Source organism: Prionailurus viverrinus, chromosome B4, assembly GCF_022837055.1.
Source record: "Prionailurus viverrinus isolate Anna chromosome B4, UM_Priviv_1.0, whole genome shotgun sequence".
Classification (NCBI taxonomy): Eukaryota; Metazoa; Chordata; class Mammalia; order Carnivora; family Felidae; genus Prionailurus; species Prionailurus viverrinus.
This window is the reverse complement of record NC_062567.1, coordinates 39,942,072-39,957,162: the sequence shown is the minus strand read 5'-3', so window position 1 is coordinate 39,957,162 and position 15,091 is coordinate 39,942,072. Positions and strand designations below refer to the sequence as shown.

The 15,091-nt window shown below is 45.4% G+C and overlaps 1 protein-coding gene across 2 annotated transcripts; it reads left to right on the top strand.

Annotated features, from left to right (window-relative positions):
• Positions 1-2,592: 2,592 nt before the first annotated feature.
• Positions 2,593-14,704, top strand: MFAP5 (microfibril associated protein 5). 2 transcript variants are annotated; one of them, XM_047868594.1, is made up of 10 exons: positions 2,594-2,805; positions 3,335-3,394; positions 4,688-4,723; positions 8,447-8,491; positions 8,743-8,775; positions 9,195-9,230; positions 11,171-11,200; positions 11,915-12,002; positions 12,584-12,657; positions 14,290-14,704. In XM_047868594.1, the coding sequence occupies exons 2-10, from the start codon at positions 3,337-3,339 to the stop codon at positions 14,400-14,402; spliced, it is 513 nt and encodes a 170-aa protein (XP_047724550.1). In that variant the 5' UTR covers positions 2,594-2,805; positions 3,335-3,336; the 3' UTR covers positions 14,403-14,704. The 2 variants fall into 2 exon arrangements, with proteins under 2 accessions (XP_047724551.1, XP_047724550.1); XM_047868595.1 differs by lacking the exon at positions 9,195-9,230 and having other exon boundaries at positions 2,593-2,805.
• The last annotated feature ends 387 nt before the right edge of the window (positions 14,705-15,091 follow it).

The following is a 15,091-nucleotide window of genomic DNA, read 5'->3' as shown; positions in this document are numbered from 1 at the left end:
CTGAGTCCATCGTTTAAGTTGGGCTGTTACTAGTTTATTGCTTCATTTTCCACACACATTGCTCTCTGCCTTTCCTCCCTCCCCACCTCGTATAACCCTCCTCCCTTCTTGCTTTCCTTTTATGGGATTTCATTTTGGCTTTTTTTTTTCTTTTTTTGCGTTTAGGCCCTGGATTTAATTTAGTTGGATTGGACTGTAGTAATAACTTTTCTGTACATTTGCCCAGAGGCCTTCAGCTAATGGGTGTATTCTTTACAGGCCAATAAACAGATGAATAGAGCCGGTGCGCCGTCTCGCTTGTCTGCCTCCCTTCTCTTCCTTTGTACTTCCCCCATCTGCCATTGACTGGAGACCCTTTTCGAACACGAAAATTTTCCTATGTGACTCAAACATGAGCTTGCCTGTATTAAGTGGCCTCTGCACCTGCCAGCCTATTCCATAGAGGACTTTCCTGTTCGCTCCATCCACAGGCGATCAGCTTGCATTGGATGGGATCGTGGACTGCTGCCCAGGGAGTTCTTCCCCCGGGGTCAGTGGGAACCTCAGAAAACCAGAGGCTCACGGCTCTGGTTGGCAGTTGTTCATTTCTGACCCGTTGGTGTTACTACTTGCGGAAACATGCAATTCGACGATAAACCGATAGTGTAATACAACGGAAGCTGACCAAATCACCTCGGGAAAAGCAAATCTGAGGTTCTCTCCCTACCTGGGCTCTGACAACAAATGGGGAACAATGCTGGAAGGAAAGGGCCACCATAACTGCAAGGAAGAGAAAATTAATCAGACCACTTCAAGACAAACTGCGTTCCTGGAAGCCTAGGAAGCCCAGCAGGAAGAAATGGTGGCTCTTACACCAGTGAGCCCATGCTTCCTCTCCTTTCCTTCTAAGCTGCTGCTCCCTGCCTGCCTTCTCCCTCTGCCTGACTCCGGACATTCTGTTCCACTGTCGCTGCCCTAACTTCAGACTCCCTCCTACGACCCCAGGAGAGCACCCCCTCCCGCTGCCTGGGGAGGCTCTTCTCTGCTATGGTCTCGAGCTGGGCCAGCACATTGAGGTCATTGCTCTCCCTGCCAAATGACTGGGCTGAGTTCAGTTTGTCCATCTGTCTGAGCTTCATGGAAAACATGATTGTTGCTCTAAGCTCTCTATTATATGTCCTGCCTCAGCTCTGCTTTGCCTCTGCTTTTTTGTGTTTCCATCCCCACCCCCACCTCCCTGCCTTTTCTTTGCCGACTCTCACCAGACTGGAATCACATCTGTTTTCCAGCCTCTGCACTCTCACTGCAGAGCACATGGGCGAAGGGCAAGTTCTCAGTAAGGCAGGTCAGGAAGAGCAGGGTTTTATGCTCAGATTTGTTCTAAACTGTGACCAGAACCCATGTGTCTCAGAGATGGAACACGTATAGCCCCTTTGGAGGAGCTGAAGGTGCTATTTCCTTAGTTCTGCTTAAATCCAATGCTCTCCCTTCGTCCCAAATAACTAGTTTCCTTCCTCCCCTCTTCCCTCCTCCGCTCCTTTCCCCCTCCCTTATTTTTTCTTTTTCTAGTCTGTATTCTGTTAACACGATCTGCTCTCTGTCTACCTGTACTCTCCTCTAATTTAGCTCCTTTGGTCTACATTGTTTATCTCCTGACGAGCCAACAGATTAACTTGAAACTTAGACACTTAAATGCGTACAAGGTCAATGATCCCTCAGATTTGAGTTTCTGTAATTCAAGTTTGTTCCCTCCAAAGTGGAGATCTATCTTTTTTTTTTTTTTTTTTTTTAACCAGTCAAAACCTCTAGGTTTCTATGAATAAGAGCAAATACAAAGTCTTAAAAGCTCCTGGATCTGAGAAAGTTATCTATATGTTACACGATGTGGGGAAAAGTATGGTTGGAGAATAAGGCCAGCAGAATGAAATCGGCTCCCAATTTCCTTTGGGCTTCAGATAGCATGTTGTCCATAAGATTCCAGAAACCAAGATGCTTAGCATAAGCTTAAACAAAGACAAAAGACAGAAGAAGGTTGGCATGTCCTCTCACAGAACTCCCTTACATTTCAAAAGGATTCAGAGAGTAGTGTATTTTTCAACTTTTCCTAAGCCTAAAGCAGCCAACCCTCCTCCTGGGCAAAGCTTATGTAGTGTCTGTGTTTGTTTGAAAATGGAATAAATAGGATGGGAAGGGAGGGGCAGGAGGGGCAGAACCACATTCTGGAACGCCTGTGTCAAGAAAGAGGCAAAGAAAAAAGAGAAACACGGGGATATAAAGGAATTTGGTGGCGCTGAAGAGGTAAATGTCAATAAAGAAAGTGAGAGGGGAGGATGGCAGGATGACTCAAACATAGAAGATGGCCAGAGAAAGGGCAGACTGTGCAATGATGAGATGGAGCTACTTAGGTAAGGAGCCCAAGGAAAAGGAGGTGGGTGGAGGCTGGGGCCTGGGGCCAGGTTGCAAGAGGGAAAAGAAACTCATGGAAGAAAGGCACATGAGCGGGAGCCAGGCCTCCTAGGGAACGGCATATCACTCACTGGTGTGGTCATAACATTTGGAATGAGGGTGTGAGTGACTGCGAATCCCAGCCCCTTCTCAGTCCAGCCCCATCACACTCCTCTAGCCTGGCTTTCTCCCTCTCTGTGTGTCTCTCTCTCTCCCTCCCTTTCCCTCATCTCATTGTTTCAGAGTAGGCCAAATTTGAAGTCCTTCCCAGGGAGTGGCCCTGTTCGTCTTATTCTCCAGCCAAAGTAGAAACAGCGAGAGAAGGAGAGACACGTTCAGCAGCCAAAGGACTCGGTGGAAAGAGCAGAGAAAAAGTACACAGTGAGTTGTCTGATTGTATATAACCCTGAACAGACAGAGGGAGCGTGTGCGCGCGTGTGTGTGTTTGTGCGTGGGTGAAGTTGAAATTGAAAGGCCGGAGGGGGGGCAATGGGAAATGCCACTGCCTTAGAATTGAGCGGATATCCCAATTATCCATGGAATTCAACAGGAGACACCAACTTAAGCAGATGATATTAAAATAGCCACAGATATCAAAAGGGAAAATTAGACACTGGGGGATGAAGGAGGCCAAGAGTAGGGGCAAGCACAGACCATTTAGAACACAAAGTTTCCTCTGACTGGGCAGAAAAAAGTAATGCGAGTTAGAATAATGGTAAGTGATCACAGAATAGAATTGGGAAAAGAATGCTGGGTGAACGAAAAGAGAGAAAGGGCTTGAGTCACATGGGGGACCAGGAAAAACCCTGGGAAGACAAGGAGAGGGGCCCTGCAGGTACCCCTGCCTGAAGTCAAAATGCTGATGTGTCCCTGAGCATCACAACCTCTACTCTCCCAACACCCCCGTCAGATATGCTGCTCTTGGGACCCAAGGTGCTTCTGTGTCTCACTGCGTTCATCATCCCCTCTGGTGAGTCCCTACCTTTGTTCTTTCCTCCCTACAATGCCAGCTCCTCAGCTATACGTGAGTGTGGAGGTGTAGGCTGGAGGGCAGGATGGAGGGGAAGTTGAAGAGGAACCACAGCAGGAGCGCCGGCTACTGAGTTCTAGAATAGCCGTTAGAGAAATGAACAGGGGTGCCCGAGTGGCTCAGTCGGTTGAGCGTCTGACTTTGGCTCGGGGTCATGATCTTATGGTTCGTGGGTTCGGGCTCCATGTCGGGCTCTGCGCTGACAGTGTGGGACCTGCTTGGGATTCTCTCTCTCTCCCTGTCTCTCTGCCTCTCCCCCACTCATGCTTTCTCTCTCTCTCTCTCAAAAATAAAAAAATAAGCTTAAAAATTTTTAAAAAGAAAGAGAGGAACAGATTTATGTCTGAGAAGAAAGGGCTAGGAGGAGATCAGAGATGACCTCGGACCCATACTAACCATAAGAGGGTCGCACACATAAACGTACAAGCAAACAAACGCCAAAGAAAAAAGAAATGGGCACACAATTGCGTGCACAAACATACAGAGACGGCTAGTAAGAAACTGGACCAAATTCAATTCATAAAGGGAATTGGGAATTCCCGTGGGAATATATACACTCCCACTTAACCAACACTGGCTCCTGCAACACACAAACATATCCACACGCACACAAAGAAACACGGGCCTAACCACACACGCAAGTAAACTCACTGAGCTAGAAGAGGGGCCATGGAAAGCGAACCCTCGGACGTTGACAAAATCCTACTCTATTTTATTTTCTCATTCTGCCAGATACAGACTGTGAGAAAATCACTTTTGAGGTTGTTCAGTAATGTAGCTCGTACAATGGAGGTTGTGATAGAACAGGGCACATTAGAAAGGCTGCTGGCCCCGTCCGCCCAATAGGACCCCACTCCTGCGGGGGATTGAGGGCAAGAAGGCACCCCCAAGCCAGGGCTTGGCAAAGCAGGGCTTTGTTCCCAGGAACTTGCTTTTCTTTGAGTGTTTCCCTGTCAGCACTAACGGGCTGAGTAATTTTGAAATTTTTCATTTTTGTGTTAAATAGGCTCCACGCCTAACGTGGGGCTTAAACTCACGACCTTGAGATCAAGGGTCGCATGCTCTACTGACTGAGCCGGCCCGGCACCCTTGATTTTGTAGGGCACTATACAGAAATCCAGTGCAGAAAAATCAAGTAAACGATTTGCCCATCATTTTCTGGTTCATCTTATAAAAGCTTTATGGGGTGTAGAGCTAGAGTCATTTATCCCTTTTCTCTTTCCTTTGCCACAGACTGGACACCACTAGGAGCCAATGGTCAACGAGGAGGTACGTAACCCCATGGATCCGGGCTCTGTGTGTATTTTTTGTGTTTTGGTTATTATTATTATTTTTTTTTTAGTATTTATTTAAGTAATCCCAACCCCCAATGTGGGGCTCGAACTCATGACCCCGAGATCAAGAGTCACATGCTCTTCTGACTGAACCAGCCAGGTGCCCGCCCCATCTGCTGGGGTTCTCATCGGTATAATATGGATTAATGGTCCCAGTTAAAGAATCTGTAATATAAGAGAGAGACATATTGCCAATTTACAGGAAATAGGGTCTAATTCACCAGTTTCCAAAATCCTAATATCCTCTCGAAAAACTTCTTTTGTTTGTCAACTGAAATACCTTTCCCAAAACCTCCTCCATGACCATCCCTCATTTTTACTCTCCTATATATATATATCTCTTAGCTTCCTCAGAATATACCACTAACAAAAGAAAGCATTTTCCCAACCACGTAACAACGGAGAAGCTAACCGACAGACAGGATAAGAAGCCATCTCAGTACGACAGTGAAATTCTGGCACTAAGGGACAGAACCCAAGTCTTGGCTCCCAAAGGGCCACTTCCTTCAGCCTGACGAAGGAAACTCCAATGAACATCTCCACTCTGCCTCCAGACAAACATAACTACAATTTATCTCTTACTTTCCCCGACCCTTGAGAGCCCATTAATGGATCATAAAATCAAATTAGCAGATCACAACTGGCCTTTTGTTTTGGATAAATTAGCATAAACTAAAACAAAAAAAGGAGTACTTTGCAAGTACCTTGCAAGAGTAAAGCGGCATCATATACATCTGGTTTCAATTTTCTATGCATACACTGGGGCACAATACGATTTCTTCCTGGGCATCCTGGTACAGTAGATAAAAATGTGGAAACATGGCATTTTCTTTTTCCACTGCTGTGGGTAAAGAGGTCTGAATCCCTCAGTTTCTGAACCCCCATTAGAGTTCTGAATTCATTTTTCTGGGCCCGTTACGGTCCAGTCCTTTTCCAGATGTTTGTGATGCTTCTTTAACAGAAATAGAAGATGTGCTAAAAATGCCTGCTTAAGATTTCTTTTCAGAGAACATGCGTGAACCCTAAAGAAACATTTACACGCTGGCTGCTCACGGATAAGGTGGGTGACCTGAGGAATACACGGGCAAACAGTACTCTATCCAGAAATTCGGAGGCGACAGCAAGGAAACACTTCCAACCCCTCCGCTCTCCCACTGGTTTGCTTCCATCTCTGTGAGTGGCTGGACTGGAATGTAGGGCAGGAAGGGAACTGGTGGGATGGCACCGTGTCCTGGAGAGGCTCCACGTCCCTCACGGTTTTTGGAATGACTCGGGTTAGTGGTTTTTCAAATGTCCTAGAGGATTGCAACAGCCTTGGATTTTTTTTTTTTCACATTTATTTATTTTTGAGAGACAGAGAGAGACAGAGCGTGAGCAGGGGAGGGGCAGAGAAAGAGGGAGACACAGAATCTGAAGCAGGCTCCAGGCCCCGAGCCGTCGGCACAGAGCCCGACCCGGGGCTCGAACTCACAAACCGCGAGATCATGACCCGAGCCGAAGTCGGACGCTTAACCGACTGAGCCACGCACGCGTCCCAGCCTTGGATTTCTTTTACCAAAATTTGTCCTGAAGTAAGAAAAGCTAATGTTCAGTGTTAGAGATAAAAAGCCCCTTCTGTAGGATCTAATGACTTTATTTCTATTTTTTTAAGAGGATGATGTGGGGTTCTGGGTGGCTCAGTCGGTTGAGCGTCGGGCTCTTGATTTTGGCTCAGGTCATGATCTCACGGTTCATAGAATTGAGTTTCCATCTGGCTCTGGGCTGAGTTAAGCTTGGAACCTGCTTGAGATTGTCTCTTTCTTTCTCTCTCACCTCTTGCTCCCCTCTCCCTCCCCAACCCCCTAGTAGGGCTCTCTCTCTCAAAATAAATTGCTTCAAAATGTTTTATTTTTCTTTGCCCTCTACCACAATGATCAATCGCTCTGGCACGCTTTATGAAAATGCTATTCTTTCCAGATTTAACCTGCCATTTAGACACTGACGGTTAAGGAAAAAAAGTCAAAGGAAACTATGTGAATTTGGTGACCCCTGGTGGGCAAAATGGATTGTGATGACAAGCCGTCTACAAGGAAGGATACTTCTAGATGGGATACTTGCTGAATATTTAGATGCTGGGGTGCCTGAGTGGCTCCGTCAATTAAGCGTCTGACTCTTGATTTCATCTCAGGTCTACATCTCACGTTTCACGAGTTCGAGCCCCCTTCTGAGCTCTGTGCTCGGCAGCGCAGAGCCTGCTTGGGATTACCTTTCTCCCCCTCTCTCTGCCCCTCCTCTGCTCACACACCCTTCCTTTCAAAGTAAGTAAACATTTAAAAAAGAAAAAGCAAAGTAACAAAGCTGTGTTGACATCTAAATATTGTTTAAGTTTGTTTATTTTGAGAGAGAGAGAGAGAGAAAAGGCGAGTAGGGGAGGTAGAGAGCAAGGGAGAGAGAGAATCCCAAGTAGCAATCTCCATGCTCCGTTAACACAGAGCCAGGTATGGGGATCCATCTCACGAGCCAGGAGACCATGACCTGAGCTGAAATCCAGAATCTGACACTTAACCGACTGAGCCAGCCAGGTGCCCCTGTGTTTTAAAGCAGAGAGAGACAGCTGGTTTTCAATAGTGCTGTTATTTGTAGTTTTGATACAGTTTGCTTGTTTATCCTAATAGATTCCACCTTAAGGCTGGGACCGCTTATTATTATGTCTCCTCCTGCCTTTACCTTCCAATGTTCAACTGCAAGGTCATTCTCTACTATCATTGGAATTTCCCCTCCCCCCCGCCCTTCACCTCAGTTCTCACTGAGCATCAGAAAATCATCCACATCACCCTTTGGGAACACGCTTATATGTAAGCGTTTCAGCAAACGGATAGCCAATTATGTCAAAATTATAATTATCATACTCAATGTCTTTGGTAAAGACAATTTTCATTTAACGAAAGCATCGCCAAGAGGCCATCAATCCATGGTACTTATAACAAGCTGTAGGACCTTGGGTAAATTTTTTGTCTGGTGCTCGATTTTATCATCTGTAAAAACAGATTTCAATGGTGCTTGGCGCATAGGAAACCCAAGCTAGCTGTATGCTTATTATCCGGTAGGACAACGAAATGATGTGATTCTTCTCTTCCTATGCTTAACCCACGTATCATGAAGAAAGGGGGTGCCAGTGGAGGATTGTCTGACGGGCACGGAGGGGAAGGCACACAAAGGGAAAAGGATATTCTAGGCTAGGACTGTGTGGGTATATTCAGGGAAGTGGCAAAGCGTGACATCTGTTTGGGTTGCAGGGAAAGGACTTGGTTTGGGAAGCAAACAAAGAAAATCAACCGTGGGATACCCGCTACGTGTGGGCAGCCGTGCTGGACAGTTTCACTTCCTGGGAGTGCGAGAAGGGGAGGGGGACGGAGAGCGCCCAAAAAATATTTTCTGGGGGGGGCACCCTGGTGGCTTGGTCAATCAAGCATCCGACTCTCGATTTCGGCTCGGGCCATAATCTGGCAGGTCGTGAGTTCGAGCCCTCCCTTGGGCTCTGCCCTGGCAGCACAGATCTTGCTTGGGATTCTCTCTCTCCCTGTCTGTCCCTACCCCGCTCGTGCTCCGGGTCTGTCTCTCTCTCTCAAAATAAATACATTGGAAAAAAATGTTTTCTGATTTTTTTTTTTTTGCTCAGATGATGTGACTCCAGTGACTCCAGAAGCATTCACAGAAGATCCTAGTAAGCTACCCTTTTTATTTCTGTGCTTTCACACTGGGGCTAGAGGCCTACCACTGATGCTGTGAACCTGTCCGATCTTTTCTCTCCCATTTCCTTCTCTGAGAGTCCCTCACCTTGGCCCAAGAGGTCACACTCTTTCACTGCGATTTTTCTTGCCTCCTTTAAGATCGTCCCTATGCCCTCCTTCCCTTTCCCTCTTTGCCACTTTTGCTTCCTGCATTTTTTTTATTCTTTGTGTTATATGTTTGCAGACCTGGTGAATGAGCCCTCTACAGATGAAACAGGTAAGTTGTACTACAGATCTCTTCAAATGGCATGATTCTTGTCAATGTTCACAACATTTATTCCAGCGTTTGACTTAATCCTGTATTTTTATCCCTGAGAAAGGGATAGAGGGATTGTGGGTATTTTGTTCAGTGACAAGTGGGATAAAAGGAAAGAGTCCCACTCGTTTTCTGAAAAAGATGAAACAAAGTGGATTAATAGCTAACATAAGGCACGTGCAATAAAGGATACTGCCAGTAGGGCACATACTCTCCAAAAAAATATTCCCCATTACTTCAGTTAACTCTATTCCCTTGGATAGAATACACAAACCCAGCCGTAGCCTTGACTTTGCCGTGATAACGTCCATTTTTCCACTGTGACTTCCCCCTTGCCAATTCAAAGCCCTCCTCACACCTGCTGTTTTGTGCCTTTTCAGTTCTGGCCGATATCGAGCCTTCCACAGATGACCTGGGTGAGTTCAGATCTGGGATCCCAGGGCCACTGGGGCCTTTCTGGGCTTTCCCCAGAGCCCATTACGGAAGGCGGTACAGCTGGTTAAGGTTCCTAAATAGCTACCACTACAGTTTGTGAAAATTCTTCCAACAGTTCAGTTTGAATTAGTGATATTTTTGATCCCCCAGTAGGTCCAGGGAGGGACTGTCCTAGGCGTCTGACGTACGAAACACCGAAGTGCGATATTCCCCTCAAAGTTTCCAAGACTGGATGGGCGAAGGCAAGATAAATACATACACAACTCACTGCTTGGGAAGATAAAAGGAAACTTTCTAGAAGTAATGGTTGAACTGATTCTTGAAAGAATTGGAGCCAGCCAGGCGGTCAAAGAAGGGACAGTATGCACAAAGATGTGAACGCAAAATAAGGCTTGGCACATTGGAGAAACTGAGCTTTTTAAATAATCAGGGCAAAAATCTACAAGGAATAAGTGGTAGGATGTAAGAAAAGGAGACAGAAACTAGATTACCTTAAAGAAATGGTTCCTGAGAACCTGCTACTAGGTTTATAGGAATATAAACCGGGAACACAAAGGTGAACGACACTGATATCCTCCTACGAGATATTTTTTGTCTAATGTACAAGATAAACAAATGGCTGACTTTGACTTCATTCGGTTTCACAAAATGCCACAATCAGGATAAGCAAAAGAAGCTGTCCAAGATGTGAGAAAAGAGTCCCCCGGGTTAGGAAAGGCTTCCAGGGAGGGCACAATGACTAAGTTGGTTCTTGAAAGACAAGTAGAAGTGAATCAGGTAAATAGGGAGAAGAGCCTTGGGGTAAAAAAAACAGTATGCGCAAAGGCTTAGGATAGAAATAAAAACCAATCGGAGAATAGTTTACACAAAGAAAGGTTCTCATCAGAGTTATGAATTAGAAACCCAGTCAAGATGCTATGGCAATAGTCCCAGTAAAAAGATGATCGCCTGAACTGAGGAAGAGGTAGTGAGAATTAAGTGTGAACTGTAAGTGAGAGGGGACTGTGGAGATGATGTCCAGTTTCCTGTTGGGTAGCTGGTGGTACCATTCGCTGAAGAAGAATTTGAATTGGTTCAAAGATAAGACAGTTTAAGATGTACTGGATTTGGGGGATCTTTGAAATACCCACAAACTCTTCCCTAAAGTGGCAGATGGATTTACGGGTCTGGAGCTTAGAGGAGATCTGGGCTAGAAGCAGAAGCTGGAGAATTCTCAGCCGAGAAGCCCGCAATTGCAACTAGGGGGTAGATAAGACCACCCAGCATATTCCTATAGTATCCTGACTATAAACAACTCTTCCAGTGGCATTTGTACACATCACTCCCATGGCTAGTGAATTCCTTCAAGACGGTTCCCTCCTTGATTTATTATTCATTCTACAAGTTAAGCCCGTGTTTAACTTGACCCTAGGTTAGGTTTGGCTATGGCTGTGACTTTTGCTATTCTTTGCTGAATAACACTTTCATCTAAGAACCCATGATGATGTATCTGATTTACAGAGAAGAACTTTTCCTTGATGAGCAAGAGCTTCTACAGGATAACAATCTCTTCTCTCCTTCGCTCTAGGATGAAGCTCTTCTGGGCATATGGCTTTTGTCCATACTAAATTTGCTTCTCAGCAACAACACAAAGCTACTCAAAATGCCATCAATTTTTCGATTCTAGAAGAGAGAGGACAGAGGCAAAATCAGATTTCCCATCCTAACTTCTAAATCTGTTCAGTTTTGTGGATCAAAGCAGTCCATTATGGGCTTTCTTTTAGAAGTTGCTAAAAGCATTATCAACCCATTTTTTATTCATGGGTGCCCCATATGGGCCCCAAGTGAGGCCCCAAGGTTACAAAGGGAAAAGGATATTCTAGGTTACAGAGGTAGTAAGTCCTAGAACTCATGATAACTGAATGAAATTTCTGCCTTCCAGCTCCGGCCAATGATAAAAATACCACAGCAGGTATGATTGCCTTTTGCATGTCTTTTTCTTCAGCTTTCTTCTTGGGGATTCCTTCTCTCCTTGTTCTTTGGTGGGTACTTGATGTACCTTCTAGTTTGCTTTCCATTCTTTCTCAAAGAGTATTTTTAATGCCCTTCATTCCTGCTCTCCTTTATGAGCTCCTGTCCTCGAGGTCATGAAGAAAAGAGGGGACCACTGTTGGATGATCCCAAAGCAGTCCTCTTCCTGAGCTACCTTTGGACTTTCTGTGGTGGTTAGTGTGTTGGGAACTGACTGCAAGGACAGGAGGACTGTAGGTGTCATGGGCAAGGTCGCTTTCTGTAATGTACTGCTGATTCTGATGGGCAGCTAGGACTGAAAACTACTGCAACAGAAGAGTTCTTATTCTCGAGAATGGAGTCAGCAGCATTTCATTTCAGTTTGGTATTTCACACTGCCGCCTGGATAACCCTAGAAAGACTTTCCTAGAAGAACTCTCAGAGATTATTTTAGCTACTTCTGGGTCCAGGTAGGAAAGCACCTAAATTTTATTTCAGCCAGTTTCCTACTGTTCTGCTTTGTTGAACAGGAAGGGCATTCCCCACATTACAATGATCCTGTGTAGAGACTACTTTGTATTCCCGCCCCCCCCCCCCCCCGCTCTCTGTACCTTCCTCCATGTCTTTAATCCTTTGTTCATGCCTCTCCCTGTTTTTCTGTATTGGACTTCTTCAGATTGCCGGGATGAAAAATTTGCTTGCACGAGACTCTACTCGGTGCATCGGCCAGTCAAGCAATGCATTCACCAGTTATGTTTCACTAGGTAAGGGATCCCAGGATGTGCAGAAATCGCCTTCCCTGGTAGTGGTTTCGTGTCAGTAACTATGCAATGAGCACCCACTGTGGAACTTCAGTCTTTAGTGGCAGAGAAATTTTGAACATGACCCTCTCAGGGCGGTGCCAGACAGAACCTGGAGTCAGACTTGAGTTACGCGGAAAACAGACTGACTATTAAGACTGGATGTTAGAAGGCAAGGGAAGTGAGGGCTGGAGAGAGAAATACTGGTACAGTGAATCTATGACCCCATAGAAAAAGGCTGAAGCAAAGGATCCAGCTCTCCATGTCAGAAATAGTGAAGAGCAGTATTAGGCTTGACTCCAGGAGGAATGTGCAAAGTGGCACTAAGAGCAATTCATACCATTCCGTCCCCTTCCCTCCTCTGGGAGGGAAAAATCAGCCCAAAATACTTAAGGAAAGAAATCGAGAGAGGAGGAAAACAGACAGGGGAGAGTGGGGAGTACAGGAGCTGACGAGGCACCCCTGGCCTATATACAGACTAGAGATCCCCCTCCCGATGGTTTTTGCTATCTCTTTCCTTAACCATGTTACTGGGACTCTGGCAGTTTACGACGTATGTACATCATCAACAATGAGATCTGCTCTCGTCTTGTCTGTAAGGAACATGAAGTAATGAAAGGTAAGATGATATCTGGTTTTTTAGTGGGGAGGGGCAATGATGAGAGAGGTAAATAGAGGCGTGATCCTGATGGATCCAAGGTCTGGCTTCGGAGGAGGGCTTTAGGTCACCCCCTGAACTCCCATCAGTGCCTGCCCCACCAACTTGTGCTAGATAAGCAATCAAGGTAAAGCAGTGTGCTTCGTATATAAAGATAACCCTAAGGAAAATATCTTGGATCTCTTTTCAGCAAGATTGTAACTCCCAACCTCTCCCATAGATAGAGCTTTCTGAAGCTGGAACTGTTTTGGAGATCATTCACTGGAGTTCTAGGTGAAAAGGCCGAATCAGGGGCACCTGGCTGACTCAGTCTGGGAATTCAAGCCCCACGTTGGGTGTAGAGATGACTAAAAATCAATAAATAAAAACTTTAAAAAAAAGGCCAAGTCAGCCATCACAAATAATAGACTCTACTACCGGCAGCCATGTTCACAAATGAAAAAAAAAAAAAAAAAACCTCTCTAAAGGAAAAAAAAAAAAACAAAAAAAAAAACCTCCACTATTTGGAGACAATTGATGTTTGGACAGGGCCTATCAGTAAATACAAAACAGGACATTTAGAAGCTGGCTACATTTGAAACAGTGTATCAATTCCAGGAACTATTTACATTACTTAATGCAAAAATTCAGGGGTAGAGGAAGGTAGAAAAACCTGATAAAAACAATTAAAAGGGTCCAACGTGTGTGGTTATACACCGTGCATTGTGGGAACAAAGATACCTCTCACCCTCTCCCTGGCCAGCCCCAAACGATAAGTGTGGTTGGTGAAGGCACCACAGACACAGCCCCTTCTGACTCAACAGCCCGTCTTGCACGGAGCTGCTGAGTAAGAGCTGTAGTTAACTTCGCAGAAGGAAACTTGTTATTTGCCCCCATTGGCTTTGTGCAAGCCACCTGCAAGGGAAGCACCTTGAGACTGAGGATGAGTATTTGGGACTTAGGCACTTTCAAGTGTCTCAGGGGACTTACTAAAGTTAGCCATTTGCACACAGTAAACACTTAGATAGATAGTGAATAATTGAATGTCACTTTTTTGCTATTTAATAAGCCCATGATTAGAAGCATCGGGAGCTAGGCGTGTAGAGCAGCCTAAAATTCACCGGCCAGCAACCTGTGCTAGGTACTTAGCATACATTATTTTGTTTTAATACAACTACACTGTTGAGGCAGGTATTTCATGCTTCTTTTACTGCAAGGGATAGTGAGGTTCAGAAAAGTTAAGTAACTTTCTAGTAAGCAATAAATAACCAGCGAGCTGCAGATTGGGGGTTCTAATCCAGATCTGTTTCTCTTCAACCTTTCACGACAGCACACTGCTGTCTTCTCTTTCTTTTTTCAAAAGTTTATTTACTTAGAGAGAAAGTGAGAGAGAATGTATAGGGAAGGGGCAGAGAGAGAGAGAGAATCCCAAGTAGGCTCCGCGCTGTGAGCGCAGAGGGCAAGGCAGGGCTCGAACTCATGAACCGTGAGATCACGGCCTGAGTTGAAATCGAGGGTCGGACACCCGACCAACTGAGCCACTCAGAAGCCCCGGGTCTTCTCTTTCTCCCAAAACACCAGCCCTTTAGGCATTATTCTCTGCTTCTCTTCTAGATGAACTTTGCCGTCAGATGGCTGGTTTACCCCCAAGGCGACTCCGCCGCTCCAACTACTTCCGACTTCCTCCCTGTGAAAATGTGAACGTGCAGAGACCCAGTGGTCTGTGATGATCAAGGAAGAGGAAGGAAGAACATGTGGGTGGGAGGAAGAGAATGCTCTAACAAGAGCAACCATTGTCAGCTAACCCATAGACATTAGTAGTTCTTAAACCAATCCCTTTGTAGTGTCTAGCTTTGGCCCCCCACTCCCTGATTTATTACCCAGACCGGTAACAAAGTCTATGTTATAGCATGGTTTTGCCGCTTCTCACTACCATAGACATAGTAGATCAATGATAACCAAGTGGCTTATGTACAAACAGTCTACATACGGTTTCAAAGGAAAATAAACGTGAGGTTCATATTTACAATTTGAATCTGTCTGAAATAGATCTTAGGGTGGAAGAAGCTGTCACTAGTTTGGCCACAGGACTTCATTTCTTTGACTTTCAAGCATGTCCTAGATGAACTCCCCATTTGCAAGTTCCTCTTTACTCTTATGCTAACTATTTTGCTGGATTTGCCTGGCGGGTCTTCCGGAAGAGTCATGGTAATGTGCGTAGTCCCAGAGATTTCTGAGGCCAAGAGTTAGACAATCCTACCAGCAATATCTAAAGACCCAAGATGAGATCTGCTAAGGCTGAGGCTAACGAGGAGTAGGCCAAGTATGGAACTTGGACTCATGGTTCCCTATTCAATTTTTCACGCGGTTGTCCCAAACAGGCAAGTAGGGCTAAAAAGTCCTATTTACTTACTCA

Coding starts and splice junctions, on each gene's coding strand:
- MFAP5 (XM_047868594.1), top strand. CDS start 3,337: ATGCTGCTCTTGGGACCCAAGGTGCTTCTGTGTCTCACTGCGTTCATC. Junction 9,231..11,170: donor GCCTTCCACAGATGACCTGG/GTGAGTTCAGAT, acceptor TCTGCCTTCCAG/CTCCGGCCAATGATAAAAAT. Junction 12,658..14,289: donor GGAACATGAAGTAATGAAAG/GTAAGATGATAT, acceptor CTTCTCTTCTAG/ATGAACTTTGCCGTCAGATG.